The sequence below is a fragment of the Silene latifolia genome, chromosome 10 (assembly GCF_048544455.1).
Source record: "Silene latifolia isolate original U9 population chromosome 10, ASM4854445v1, whole genome shotgun sequence".
Taxonomy (NCBI): domain Eukaryota; kingdom Viridiplantae; phylum Streptophyta; class Magnoliopsida; order Caryophyllales; family Caryophyllaceae; genus Silene; species Silene latifolia.
In genome coordinates this window covers 11,781,133-11,796,411 of record NC_133535.1, presented here as the reverse complement: position 1 = coordinate 11,796,411, position 15,279 = coordinate 11,781,133, and the positions used below count along the sequence as shown (strand labels likewise).

The window sequence follows — 15,279 nt, the reverse complement described above, 5'->3', positions numbered from 1 at the left end:
GAACAAGACACCAACTCAAACAACAACAACAACTACAACTTAGTCTATCTTCAGATCTTAGATTCTTAGTGGTAGAGTAGATTAGCATTAGCTTTAGACGTAGCACGGCGAGCCCATCCGATCATGGAGGTAATCAGCTATCTATCCCTTAGTTTGTAATTTAACATCCACAAGTACTCTTGTGAATACTCTACTTGATGTTGTGTTATTGGATCTTTTTTTATACATAAGTATCGTTGAAGATTTATGTGTTTAAGGGCATGTTTGGCCTCGCTTTAGGAAAACTGTTTTTGCTTTTAGAAATGAGCTTTTAAATAAGCTACTTCTTGAAAAGTGTTTGGCCTAACATTTTACAAAAAAATGACTTCTTAACAAGACTTTATACATAAGCGGATGAAAAATGAAATTTTTTGTTGAAAGTATATCAAAATGGGTCTCGATTTGTAGAGAATGAAAAAATATGAATTAATAAGTATTAATTTTATTTTTTTGACATTTTTACAACATACAATTTGTCATTTATGCATTAAAAATCTTCAAGATAAAAGTAAAAGCTAGAAGCACCAACTTCTTCAAAATTGTTTGTTTGACCTAGCTTGTGCTTATTTAGTGAAAAAACACTTCTAAAAGCCGGGACAAACAGCACCTAAGTTTGGGAGTTATCAGTTATATAATTCATGCTTGAGCGCTAAATTATTATAAGTAATTTAGCGCTATTTCTTAGATTACGCATCTACAATCGTGGCTCAAACCCTTGCATTAAAGGGTGGATCATAAAGTGTAGGAGAATAGTTACGACCTACATAGCACCTTAAGATACTAATCTTGTTTCCACATGAACAGGTACTATTTAACCCATTTTACTTTTAAAACGGATAAGTCCGTTTTAAAAGAGATCAAACATAAACATCAATTTTGGTCTTGGTTAGTTGGTTGTCATAATCATCTCAAATGGTCACTTCTTTATTTCCGATTTTTAATATTTGTTTCATAAATTCTTATTTGTAACGAGCATATCCGTCGCAATCTTGCGATGAGTCAAGTATTACCCATGTGCGATAGATAAGACAAAAGCCGAATGTCCATGGAGTAACAATCTATTTTGTTTTATCTACCCACATGAATATTACTTAACACGTCGCAAACTTGTAACGAATATGTCCGTTACATGAGAGACTTGCTGTATTTGTTTACTACTTTGAGAAAAAAATTGTTTTTTTCATCACTTTTTTTTTAATTCGAAAGAGAAGATTGGGTTGGCTCGTACCTAATTTTGCTTAATAGCAAGTTCACAAATTCTCATTATAGACGAGAGATATCTGTCTATAGTTATAGACGAGTCTAATATTCACCTACTTTAAGCATAAAATAAGCAATAAGTTGCATGACCGGGCCAAAAAATATGTATCACTTTAAGTATATTTGACCCGTCTTCCACTTAAACGAATATAGTGAGACTAATTTGTTCCCTAACATGTGGCCCTCTCGATTATTATTAGTAAATATGTACCAAAAAAAATATTAGGGTGTTTATTTTCGTAGTACACATTTTATTCATTACAGTACGCCTTTGACACTTTTACCCTCCTCATTTTCCAACCTCTCCTTCTCTCACTGTACTATATGGAGAAAACCCAAAAAAATGAATCAGGCAGTACACCCATCACAAACCTGCAACCACCCCTACCACCATGTCCCTTTGGCCACCAAGCAGCCCCACCCCGCTCACCTAGCCTCCCACCACCGGAACGAAGGATTGAGAGGCCCATTCTGCCAGCCTAGTTCACCACACCTTTGCCCCCACCACCGCGTCCTCTCCCTACCGGCGCCGCCCCTTTATTTACCTCTGCTGCCGCGGCCAACCACCAGCGAACCACCCCCAGGCACCAACCACCACCCTCAAACACTAGTAACCCTAAAATCATACTCAACCAATAAATTACTCAAGATATAAAAAAAACCATCAAATTTTCGTTAATAGTTTACGATTAACGAATTAAATACATTGATATATTTAAAATTTCATATATAATTGAAGAAATTGGTTATTTGGTTTGAGTATGGCTGAATGGTGAGAAATTGAGAGAAATCGGATGTTTTTAGTCCAAGGGTATCAAATGGAAAATTTTGTGTAATTAGTACTGTAACGAGTAAAAAACGTACTGCGAAAATAAATTGCGAAAAATTATTATCCGTAAATAAATTACATGATAATAGTTAACTCAAAATATTCCGGACCAACCCAAATCGATCCCCCTTTACCGTATCGATTGATCCGTTTGCCAGGTAGCCCAGACAGTCTTTCACCCACCACAGCTCTACAATATTCTGGTTCAATAGACTGGCTAGTCACTCAGGATGCTTACTAGACAGCGGATTATTCAAATGAACAAAGAGAATTAAGAAAATATCAGAGAAGAAAAAAGAAGATGAATCCACAAACTGATAAGTTAGTAAGGCGCACAACAATGGTGGGAACTGTTGTTGCTGCATATCTTCTTCTTACTGCTGATTATGGTCCTCAACCCAATGTTCTTGACCCTGTATGTATACCCTTCTCCTTCTTTCTTCATTTTTTCTTGCATTTATGTTTCAATTCTTTTTGAAATTATAGTTAAATATTTGATGCCCTGATCAATTTTTCTAATTTTGATGCATAATCTTGATGCTGTGTCCTGCAATTGATTGATTATTAGATGGGTTTGCATGAATTCATTTATTGGTGCTAAAGTTTTGATCTTTTGTAGTTTTTGAATGTTTTTAATGCATAGAATTGAATATTGTGTCTTGCAATTGATGATTATTGATGGGTTTGTGATTTTGCATGGATTCATCTGGTGGTGGAGTTTATATGATTAGATTTGGTGTTGAAGTTTTGATCTTTTTGTAGTTATGATGAGTTTTGAATGCTTTATTGGGGCATTTTTTTTTTTTTTTTTTTTGGATAAGGTAAAGAAACTAGATTGATTGAAAATCAATCTATACAATCCTTCCGGATGAGAACGCGAAAATCTACGATTTTCAATTACCAAGAAGCAAGCATGTAATGAACCGGTTTGTGTCTCTTTCGGTTAATGTAGGCAAATTAATGGGTAGACCGCTCTCAACTTTGGTCTCTTTCATGAAGTAGTTCGTGGGTTGAGACTTGCCTCAGATTTTTGTAGTTGTTACCCTCTTTGATTGGTTTGTGCATGAGTTTAGATTGTTTAGACTTTGGAGGGTGAGGACTGATCGAGGTTTTAAAACCGAGTGTGCAGACTCTAGTTCTTTGGAAGCTTGTTTTTGCTCCCATTTGAATTGTGTAGGCGTTGGTGAGTGAGGATTGATTAGGGTTTAGATCTAAATGTTGACTAGTCTTAGGCTCTTAGCTCTTAAAGTTGTATTTTTGAAGCTTTGCGCATAGGACTCTTGTGAAGCCAAAAAGGGAGGTTTGGCTGAGTGACAACTCTAACGAGAGAGGCCACGAGATTGATATACTGATATACTGATATTGATCGTGAGATGAAGTTTGAGGTGTTACCCGATACCCTTTGTTGAACCCGGTTCTGCGTATCATTTTGGTGCAATTGAAGATTCAGCTTTAGCAGGCCTCTGAGGCCAGTCTATATAATGAATATGAATGATTGAAACTTGGTGAGGCCTTATCTCTTGAAGTTAGACCGACTAGTCGCCTACAACGTACGAGAAGTGTGAGAAAGATTGAAGCCCTTTTATCCTTGTTTTAGCTTGCACCATCAAATTTGTCCTGTGATAGCGGGTTGGGAACACTAGGCAACAAAGATCTTCATTCTAAGTTTTAACACCATTGTATTCCCAGAATCCCCGGCAATTGAACTTGAGAGCTCTGGTTAAGGTAGATCATCTCTATTCCAGTTGACCCAAGTGCTCAGGGGTTACAATGTTACGTTGAAGCCAATTATTTCTGACTTACTACAAATATGTATATGGAACAAAACCGCGCCCATGCTGCTAAGACTCCAGTCTCTTCCAGTTTCTGGAAAGTAATATGTACACCCAAACATGATGGAACTACTATTCAACGTGCACCAACTTATATCGTACCGACTATATGCTGAAAGTATTCTGCCGGTAGATCTTTCTATAAGAAATCTGGAAACTTTCAATAACGAGAGAGAAAAAGGCGGAAAGGATACAAACACTCGTACTGAAAAACTGCTGTGATATGTTTTTCCGTTAAATCTTATTTACATCTCTTATTGTTAACATGCCGTGCTTCTCTTATTTATGGCAGATCAGGAACGCAATACTCTCAGGACAACGTTCAGTGAAGGACTTCATCCTTGGAACGAAGAAGAAGCAAAAAGATAGTGATACTAGCAAGGCGGACACAAATGGTGAAAAGAGAACTCCGTAAATTGTATGATTTTTAGTTTCTTAAAATAGCAGGGTAGCACTGTTTAGCGACAATGGACTCGTTAGTTTTCCTTCCTTTTGTCGTTTTTTTCCCCTTCCAGCAAACCCGTGTTTATAAGCGGTCGGACATCCACAATGTCTTTATAGCTAGTGCAGTATCATGGATTGTGAAGGTATTGATCGAGAAAAGGTCACACTAATCTTGGCAGTCTATACAAACTTACTCAAAGAATGTGATGCATGTCCGAAATTGATGTAAGCTTTGAATTGGTAGCGCTTCTGCTCACATTATTGCTAGATTGTCTGTGGAAATGTGTGAAACGAGAAAGAAAAAAACGTGAAGATCATGGTTAATGATGTGTTTAGAATTGCCCAAATGCACGTTCAGTTTTAAATACGGTTAAATTGGACGGAAGTGCATTCGAAGGATCTTTGAATCTTCGAGGTAAGATTGTTGCTGAATGTTTGTTTACGGCTTCACGCAAAAAAAAAAAAATCGAAGGTCAAAGTGACCGTGCAAACTAAGAAGTAAGAACTGTTGGGACTTATATAACACACAAACCTCCCCGACTTTCTTTAACTCAGCTCTTTTTGGGTTAGTTAGAGTTTGTTGCTCTCGCAACGTTTGTTACTCGCCTTTTATATAAATTGCATAGCAGACATTGTAGATCGGGGAAGTGGCAAATAAACCCCAAACGTTTGCCACTACGTGCAAATTAGCCCCATAACATTTTATACGTGCAAATTAACCCCATTAGTTATACTTGATGTGCAATTTGCCCCAATTAGAGATATCCGAGTAAATTTCTCGCCGGAAAATATTGACATGGCACCACCGGAAAGACGTCTAGGATAGATTAAATAAATAATAAATTAAAAAAAAAAACAAGAATTATCACCGTCACTTTTATCACTCGTTACTTCCTCCCTCTTCTCTCCCACTTTCATACTCCGTACATTTTAAACTCCTTCCATCCGATCCGTTTTTTCTATTTTTTTAATCACAATTTTGTTGTAGCCTATGCTAATTCTCATTCATCCACCATTTTTGTAATTAAAGTTTAGCAAATATCACAAAAAACTGAAAAAAAAAATTGAAATTTGGGGAAAATTGAGTTTATGCACAGTACACTTGTATACCGCCATTTTTACACGGTTTGAGCTCGAAAATTAACAATGGCGGTGAAGAAGATAGGAAACAATAAACAAACGTAAAAAATAAAAATAATAGGGTTAATTTATTATCTAAAGGCGAAAGAAGATAGGAAGCAATAAACAGACGTAAGAATTAAAAATTAACAATGGCGATGAAGAAGATAGGAAGCAATAAATTGAAATCTGCCAACATTTAAAATCATGTTTTTTTTAAAAAAAATTATTATTTAATTTAAGGGAAAATGCACGTGGTGCCCTTGAAGTTTCGAATTTTGCCCGAAATACCCAATTTTTTGTTCCGGAAAACTTTAAGCGGCTATAGTTCGTGTCTACAAATTCAGAAAGTGATAATTTTTTTTTTCAAATCGATCATCTTTCCGAGAACTACGATTTGAAAAAAAAAAATTGTCGTATTTGGATCCCGTGGCTAGGAGTTTTTGTACGTCAAAGTTTTTGTTACCGTACAAACTTTGAGTGACCATATCTCTTGGTCACGAATTCCAAACACGACAAATTTTTTTTTCAAGTCGTTGGTCTCGAAAAGATAATCAATTTGAAAAAAAAATCGTTACTTTCCGAGCTTGTAAACACGAGTTATAGCCTCTTAAAGATTTCCGGATCAAAAAATTGGGTATTTCGGGCAAAACATCAAAGTTCAAGGGCACCGCGTGCATTTTCCGTTAATTTACTCTATCCTAGTCATCTTTCCGGTGGCACGTCAATATTTTCCTGCGAGAAATTTACTTGGAAATCTCTAATTGGGGCGAATTGCACATCGGATATAACTAATGGGGTTAATTTGCACTTATAAAATGTTATGGAGCTAATTTGCACGTAGTGGCAAAAGTTTGGGGCTTATTTGGCACTTCCCCCATTGCCGATTATTCATTCACCTTTTACGTTTATTCAAGACTAGATTCTGCTTTGCTAGATATCCAAACGTGTTTAAACCAAGGAGCAATATAGTCGTCAATGTAATTAGATTGAGATCTGGTAAATCGAGTATTCATTATTGAGCAATACCGACTTTTGGAAAATATGAATGCCGAAATGAAACTAACTTACCTCTAAGCTACCGAGCAAAAGATCGAGTATACAATCAAGTTACTCAATGCTGCTTACGTGAAAAAGTGACTCGTGACATCTCACACACAATTTTCCTTTTCAAGGTTATTTTTACAAGCTTGTGACGTGTGTCACGTGTCCCAATGTGAATTTGCGTAAAAACGAATGGTTAGAAAGTAAAATCGGCACTCGACACTTGTCAGTTGTCACAACCAACCTTTTTTCGAGTGCAATACACTCCAAAGAGAAAAAGTTGGAAAGGACCATTTCCTTCTGAGTACATTCCCCCAAATGTTATTCCCTATAACAAAAATCAATAAAATCTGAATCAAACGTGTAATATTATCATTCACAAAATAACTGTTTCCAACTAACCTAAATTCCCCCAAATCAATTGCTCTTCAATTCCAATCACTCTTCCCTTCCAAACCCTAAAACCCTAAAAATCCCCAAATGTCAATTCCTTCAAAATCATGCATAAACCCTAGTTCAAACCCACCATTTCCCTCCAATTTCACCCCTAAATTCTCACTAAAACTATGCCCTTTACTTCATCCATCAAAACCCACTTCCCAATTTCATCTAAAGATTCAATCTTTACACTCCCAAGATGCTCAAAACCCTAAAAAAACCCTAAATTTAATCTCAATTATTGAAAGTTTACCTAAATGGGCTGATGAAATTCAAGAAAAGGGTATGAGAAAAAAGAGGGTTTTGTATAATCATGAAAAATGGGCTGAACATAGGAGTTCTTTAAGGCATGTTAGACATTTAATGACTTCGTTTTCGTCTCGAGTTATCTTATCTTTAATCCCTCCTGTGATTTTCTTTACTTCTGTTGCTGTTATAGTTTCTGTGTATAATACTGCTGTTGCATTGAACTGGTTGCCTGAATGTTTTCCTTTGTTGAGAGCCTCTTCATTGCCTTACCAGCTTACTGCTCCAGCACTGGCGCTGCTGCTTGTGTTTCGGACTGAGGCCTCGTATTCGAGGCTTGAGGAAGGGAAGCAGGCTTGGGTTAAGGTTATTTCCGGGACTAGTGATTTTGCTGGCAAGGTTATTGCTGGTGTTGATGAATTGAGTGATAATAATGAAGTTATTAAGAGGAGTCTTTTGCAGTACATTATGGCTTTCCCTATTTCCCTTAAGGTTTGTTGCCGGTTTGGATTTCGAGTAATTTCTGTTGGAAGACGGTTTTATTATAAGTTTAGTGTATGTGCTGCTAACATTATGAAAATAATTACTCCCTCCGTCCCGGTTAATTAATAAATGACAAGTGGACCAAATTGTGTGTGAATGATCAAATTGTTCATCAAATTCATTCTTAAAATAGAAAGGACAACAATTGACTGAGATACCCAAAAATGGAAAAGGACAACAAGTGACCGGGACAGAGGGAGTATTAGCTAAATGGGGTTGGTCTTACCATAAAGGGGTTGATAATTTTTTAAAAGGGGTCATTGTAATACCGTCTCATATAAGAATTTGTGATCGGAGTTGCAGATGATGTGTGGACATTGGTAGACTTGATCAGTCTGTTTGATGCTTGAAAAATGTGTGTCATGTATCAATTTTGTGGAGACTAACCTGTTTTGGCTGTCTCACTTGTTTGGAGCTTTAGATGGAGTAGACAGTTGAATGCAGATGTTAGGGTTTAGAATCATGCTAGTGTAGACCTCTGATAAGAGATTCTAATTGACATTATACCTTGTGATTCCTCTGAGGGAATTCATCCGCTGTCTATGGATTTTTGCAGTGTCATTTGCTATATGATTCTGATGTTAGAAAAGATCTCCAGAATGTCCTTGAAGCAGATGATCTAGCAATTGTTCTCAGCTCAAATCATCGGCCACATTGCGTCATTCAACTTATTACTCAAAGCCTTCAGTTGTTGAAACTGGAGGAGACCAAGAGGACTGTGTTGGTAAGTCTCTGAATCCCGAAGTTAGTATTAAGAATTGACGTATAGATCTACTAAATCATGACATGTATACCTTAGATATTTGCATATTAGCCAAGGACTTGACGCTCTTTCGTTATGTGATACCATTATAGAAAACAAAAATTCACTAACCCACATGTGTTTTTATAATGAACTCCCTGTGTATGTATGTACCCCGTACCTTGCCATTTGGCTTCAAGCTTTTTTTTTTTGGAGAAGAAGAAGAGCAGTTATTTATGTAATTGCGGTCGTAAAAGCCTGGGAAAACATGAAAATTTTCCATGCTTTACATACCTTGCTCTATACAGACAAGAACTCACTGAAGGAATGGATGCGGGAACACCTTTAAAGCACTAGGGTAATGTTATTGTTGTAGGATGTAGTATACCCATATACCGTTTGATATTTGCACTGAGTATTCTTCGCCCACTTAGCTTCATATTATGGTGGATTTCTAAATCTCTGTCATATCCAGGAGTCGAAGGTTACTTGTCTACATGATGGAATTGGGGTGTGTGATCAGATAATGGGTATGCCGATTCCTCTATCATACACTAGGCTGACCTCAAGGTTCCTTGTTCTGTGGCATCTTACGTTACCTATCATATTGTGGGATGATTGCCACTGGATTGTTGTTCCTGCTACCTTCATCAGTGCAGCGTCATTGTTTTGCATAGAAGAGGTACGCTTATATTTGCTTCTGCCTTGTGAACTTAATTTTTCCGCTGACAAGTCTTAGTCGTAAAATCTCTTTGGGTTAACCTTTTCTTTTATCACCCTTTTAACTTGTCATGGATATCATTTAGCCGACCTTTTTATTGGATAACTCAGTAACCCATGCAACAATCACCTAATTCTCTATCTACTAACAAAATAGGCAAAGCTAGGATTTTTCCCGCTCAAATTACTGTAACATACAAACTGGGCCTAACATGTTATGTTATTCTCAAATGTTGGGCTTAAAACTTTTCGTGTATACAAATACTGGGCCAACATAATTCTTATTTGGCACTATCCATAGAGGAATACGGAGTATATTTTACCAAAATCTTTCGGACTACCATAGATTTTCATTTTTGGGTCACTTATTACTACACAATAAAAATTGTAAACTATAACATTAAATTTAAAATTTTAATTGCCAACTTTCTCTAAAGAATAAAATCTAAAAAATCGTGCATTTGCACGGGATCTAACCTAGTTATTATTAATGGGATTCTTTCTTTCTATGTTTAATGACGAAACAGAAAGTGGTGTTAACACAAGTGCTTATGCCTTCTCTATGTTAAAGTAGCTACACGAAAATTTGATTTTCGTTGACTATGACCCTTGTTGTTAATACATTAATATGCCTTCAATGTATTCCTAGCACCTGAGTAAGGCTGCATACATCCAAAAGTATTCTTCTCTCTGAGATCGGTGTTCTTGAGTACGACTCTAACTAACACCCTTGTTCCTAGCACAAACCCTCTTACTCTTCCTCCCCATTAGCAGGGAATCTTTGAGACACTGGTGTATCACTGTTGTTATTGTATACAAATCTATCTAAAACCCTTGTTCGAAAGTATTCTCTCTAATATCATCAACTAATATTAGTGATCTGTCATTATGAAACTATGTAGGTGGGTGTACTCATAGAAGAGCCTTTTCCTATGCTCGCACTTGATGAACTCTGCAAGGTCGTTTGTTCCAATATTCAGGAAGCGATTTCTGCCCAAAAGACAATTCGAGCCCATGTTGCTGCGAAAATGAGGATCCGCCACCATGATCACTCAATTAATGGTCGGCCAGCACCAAACGGGTCGAAAACTTGATGAATCAGGTCGGTTGCTAGCATTCCCAAGTTATGTCAGCATTGTCGAAAGATGGACACAGACACAGCTTATACCTTTAAGCTCAGTATCCAGAAGGGTCTGCGGGAAATTAACTAAATCGCTAAACCTCTTGTAGGCTTAATTCGAAGATGGGGAGGAGGAGTTATTATCCTCCAATAGTAGGGTTTGGACTGCAAACCTGTATATAAATGTGTAAGTAGGAACGTTTAGATGTATGTATATATGTAGTTACACAAATCTACGCTATGTCAACATGTTTCATGTTGACTGTTGCGGTATTCTTGCTTTCCAGAGTTCTGAATGCTATGGTCACTATATCTACATACTAGAATTTTGTTCTTTGATAGCAGATTATCAGGAATTTGTCATAATTACCCTATGGTAATTCTTCACCGTGGACAATTTTTCAGTCTTGATTCTGAAATCGGTCATCAGCACCTGATCTTGTTTGTTGCGACATACTCGTAAATGTAGCATGATCAACATTCTCCACCCGAAAAGGCAAAAGCCTCAACAAGGTCTCTTTTCAATTAACCAATGCATAGGTTCTTCCTTGCCTTTGCAGTGTTCTCTCCCTAAACGTGAAAAAAAAAAAGTGGAAAAAATGTCTGAGCCCGGGTTCGAACCGGGGACCTCTAGTGTGTGAGACTAGCGTGATAACCGACTACACCACCCAGACTTGTTGTACTCTTCCTTGTCTATAATTTATACCAACGTTCATGCTACTTCGTAGTCTGTACACCGAAGTAACATTCATTATTTGGGAGAAACTTAAAAAAGTTTGACTTACACATAGATTTGTTATGAATTTTTTCGTAAAATTTTATTTTTGTGAAAAAAAAAAAGGTCAATAACACTCAAATTTTACTTTAGGCACTTTTGTTAAAGCTTTGGACAAACAAGATACAAGTATATCTCTACATAGGTTTGATTTTATGCACTTCCACAATCTTGATCATAGAAGAGATAACCACACCGTTCGTACAGGTATTTCGATTGCGTCATGTATACAATCTTTATAATAAAAAGCAACTACTCTACGTATATTTCCATGGTTTTGATTGACGAGAAGGTATTTCTTTTTTCCTTATTCATTTTAAAGTTTTAAATCTCCATTATAATTTATAAGTGATAACGTAACATTATATTTGTTTCTTAGGGAGTTATATTTGTTTCGTAGGAGTGTAGGACGATTATATTTATTTGCATAAATTGTGGCGGATTGATTTTATTCAAAAGTTGTTGATATAAAAATACACATAATAACTTTGTTCCCAACATAACAGAATATCGGGTAGTCAGTGTTAGGCCCAAAATATGGATATGGGCTGACTTGGGGCAGCAGGCCTGGGAATGTTACGGGATGCAGGATACCAGGAAGCCAGGATGCCAGCATCGGCAATCAGCGCAGGATATGGGCCGAAGGTCCACGCGGGAGAAGCTTATGAGGGTCCAACATCTTGCGAGATCTGAAGAAGGACAGTCCTACCTAATGTCAAATTAGGAATAACTTGGAGGAGAAGTAAGAAACCCTAGCTCCTCGACCTCCCCTATATAAGGAGCCTCAATGCAAAGAAGAAAGATCATCGAAAGAGACAAGAATTACACTTTAGCATTCATAGCAAGCATAAGAACTGTATTTCCTCTCGAATTATAGTGAAAATATTGGTGGGATTCCGTCTCCCCCCGCGGTTGTTTCCCACATTGGGTTTTCCGCGTCACCAAAATTGCTTGTGTTCATTACATTCATCGTTCAAACAGGATAACATACAACGTTCACATAAATCGCAATATTGACCTAACGCTAAGACCACTTTAACCCTAATTTGGTAGAAATTTACCAAAACAGTTTGGCGCCCACCGTGGGGCATAGTGGTCGTCTCCGTTAGTCAGTCTACTCAGCAGTCAAAATATGTCCGGACATAAAGAAGCAACCTCAGGCAACCCCGGCGGCGCAAGACTGAAGAACACGGGTGCCCCCCCCCCCTTCCGCAAAGAACACGGGCACCATCTCCTCAAGCAGCAGAGAGCAAAGACGTACTACTTCGGTCCAGACCACCGCTGCTACCCAGGCACCAAAGACCAAGCAAAGTCAGAATTCCCAGGCAGCAGCAAGTCCATCTTCGGGTAGGGTTCGGACTAGAGATCCAGAGTCGCTCGGGGACGGCAGGAGCCATACGGTCATGTGACAAAGGAACGCAGCCCCGGCAACAAATTCAGCTCCTCCAAGTCCCACCAAAGATCATGATAAGCGGGTTGGACACTTTAGCCGTAACCATTAAGACTATGCAAAACGAGAACGAAGCATGAGATCCCGGATGGAGGAGGACAACAACCTCCTCCGAGCACGTATCAACGAATTAAGGAACCAGCAGACTAGTCCAGCCCCTGGGTGGCAAGAAGACAGATTTGAAAGGCCATCAGCAGAAAGTAGGGATCGAAGCGCGACACGGGTATTACCACGTGAAGTAGCACTCAGGTGGATATGGAAGGAACACCACAACCACGAGGAGGCCTGGTCCCAACAGACTAGGGGCACTAACACCGGATGAGGAACCAAGTGCACCAGGAACCTACACCCACATCAGCGCGGCAGACCGCAAAAGTGCTGTGGCCACAATCTGCAGTCCCAATAACCAGGACGCTAACTACGAATCAAGGCGAATATACCTGGGAAGACACTCCGGTGGCAAAGCAACATCGCAGCACGTCAGCGTAAATCCCGGAACGACGGCACTTCGTACAAGGAGCAGGACACCAGCCACGGGAGCATCGGCGACCCTCCGGAAGAGAGGCATACATAGAAAAAGCCAGCACCGGGAACTACGAAGCCTCCTCGGGAGGGTCCCCGGTATGCCTCGCCTATGGAGATGGTCGCACCGTAAAAGCTACGCCGATTCACCGTTTACTGACGATATAGCCACAGTGGCCTTACCAAAAGGATTTAGCGTCCCAACAATGACTCTTTTTGATGGAACCACGGACCCCTGCGATCACATCAGTCAATTCAAGTAGAAGATGATGGTCACTACGGCCACGGGAGCCTCAAAAGAGGCATGTATGTGTAAGGGATTTGGTTCAACCCTAACCGGAGCAGCATTACAATGGTTCGTCGGTCTACCTAATGGCACCATATCATCATTCGCTGACTTGGTCAACGCTTTCAACCAACAGTTCTCCAGCAGCCGCAGAACACCCAAGCAGCCAAGTGACCTGTACAGGATCGTTCAGGAGATAGGGGAATCAATCAAGGACTACGTCACTAGGTTCAACGCAGAAAAAGTCTCAATACGAGGCTGCGATATGTCCACTGCTATCAACGCCTTCAGGCAAGGCCTGGATAAGGAGTCAAACCTCTACAAAGAATTAACTATGTATCCTTGTGAGAGATTCGAGGAAGTTCAACAGAGAGCTACTGCAGCGTTAAGATTGGAAGAAGATATACAGGCTAGAAAGGGTACAGCAGGCTTCGACAAGACAAGTAGGAAATTCGCACCAGAAAAGAAGGATGACAGAATTAAGCCATACAGCAGGCCCAATATAAGCAGGGTAGCAGAAAAAGCTCAGCAAATTGACGATTCTCCGCACCCTCCTAAGCTTTCTGAATACGGATTCAACACGGGAATAGAAGGGTTGTTGAAAGCACTCAGAAACCTGGGTGACCAGGTGAGATGGCCAAAGCCACCCACTCAGGATAGGCCAAACGACGACAGAGACAAAGTAAGAAGAGGTGTGAATGGCACCAAGACATAGGGCATAGGACCGAAGATTGCTACAAATTGCGGAGGGAGGTGAAGTTCCGTGTACGCAAAGGAAACTTGGACCACCGTTATCACGTGGGGGCAAGCGGGCAGATGAGGGAAGCAAAGAAATCGGTACTTCCTTCCGCTCCACCCGTATGTACGAAGATTATTAACGTGATAACAAAGCGGATCCGAGCTAGCAGGATTGACATATTCCGCCGCGAAGAGGAAAGCCACCGGAAGCAAAGGAGGTCATCCAAAACCTCGTACGAGTAAGCGAGCAATTTACCCCCGTAACTTTCGATGAAAAACCGACATGGAAAGCGGCGCAGAACAGCATGACGATGCCTTGACCATAACATTATCCATTGGCAATTGCACCGTACGGAAAGCATTGGTAGATACAGGGAGCTCTGTGAACCTTATCATGCTCGAAACCCTCAAAACCATGGGTTTCGATAAAGAGAACCTGATAAAGAAATCTGTGCCACTGGTGGGATTTAGTGGAGAGACTGCACATTCAATAGGTGAGATAACCATCCCAACATATATTGAAGGAGTTAACAAATTAGTAAGATACCTAATCATCGAAGGTCCAACCACCTACAACGTGATACTGGGAAGACCGTGGTTGCATCAGATGAAGGCAGTACCTTCAACATATCATCAGTGTCTCAAGTTCCCAACCCCATGGGGCACAGTTACGGTAAAAGGAGATCAAGAGGAATCCAGAAACTGTTATACCCAAGCCCTCAAAGCCACAACTAAGCTCCCCTCATAGCAATTACAGGACCGGGGCACCTCGACAGAATACAAGGAGCCCCCCTCGGAAGAGTTGGACCAGATACACCTGGACGAGGGACACCCGGATAGAACAGTGTTGATTGGGGCCACCTGCAGTGAAGAACTGCGCAACCAGCTGATTCAATTTCTCAAGAGCAACATGGATTGCTTCGCCTGGTCCCACAATGATATGGTGGGCATAGACCCATCCGTTATTTCACATAAATTAAGCGTAAACCCAAGCTGCACCCCAGTACAGCAGAAGAGAAGAAAATTCGCGGCAGAAAGAAATGAAGTCATCAATAAAGAAGTGGACGAGTCTCTTGGCAAAGCAGAGATAAAATTAGAGAAGTCAGTTACCCTGAGTGGCTCTCTAACGTAG

The 15,279-nt window shown here is 39.6% G+C and overlaps 3 protein-coding genes and 1 non-coding gene across 4 annotated transcripts; 3 read left to right on the top strand and 1 right to left on the bottom strand.

The window, feature by feature from the left end:
- The first annotated feature begins 2,306 nt into the window (after nucleotides 1-2,306).
- Nucleotides 2,307-4,671, top strand: LOC141605121 (uncharacterized). Its single transcript, XM_074423777.1, has 2 exons — nucleotides 2,307-2,543; nucleotides 4,253-4,671. The coding sequence occupies exons 1-2, from the start codon at nucleotides 2,430-2,432 to the stop codon at nucleotides 4,373-4,375; spliced, it is 237 nt and encodes a 78-aa protein (XP_074279878.1). The 5' UTR covers nucleotides 2,307-2,429; the 3' UTR covers nucleotides 4,376-4,671.
- A 2,250-nt stretch (nucleotides 4,672-6,921) lies between these two features.
- Nucleotides 6,922-10,723, top strand: LOC141605120 (voltage-dependent chloride channel 1, chloroplastic-like). The gene is made up of 4 exons (XM_074423776.1): nucleotides 6,922-7,743; nucleotides 8,351-8,518; nucleotides 9,012-9,218; nucleotides 10,159-10,723. Exons 1-4 carry the CDS (start codon nucleotides 7,048-7,050, stop codon nucleotides 10,348-10,350), a joined length of 1,263 nt encoding a protein of 420 aa, XP_074279877.1. The 5' UTR covers nucleotides 6,922-7,047; the 3' UTR covers nucleotides 10,351-10,723.
- Nucleotides 10,724-10,976: 253 nt separating this feature from the next.
- On the bottom strand, nucleotides 10,977-11,050 carry TRNAV-CAC (transfer RNA valine (anticodon CAC)). Its single transcript has one exon. It is a non-coding gene; the product is annotated as a tRNA-Val (tRNA).
- A 3,380-nt stretch (nucleotides 11,051-14,430) lies between these two features.
- Nucleotides 14,431-15,279, top strand: LOC141607106 (uncharacterized). Its single transcript, XM_074426463.1, has 2 exons — nucleotides 14,431-14,820; nucleotides 14,905-15,279. Exons 1-2 carry the CDS (start codon nucleotides 14,431-14,433, stop codon nucleotides 15,277-15,279), a joined length of 765 nt encoding a protein of 254 aa, XP_074282564.1.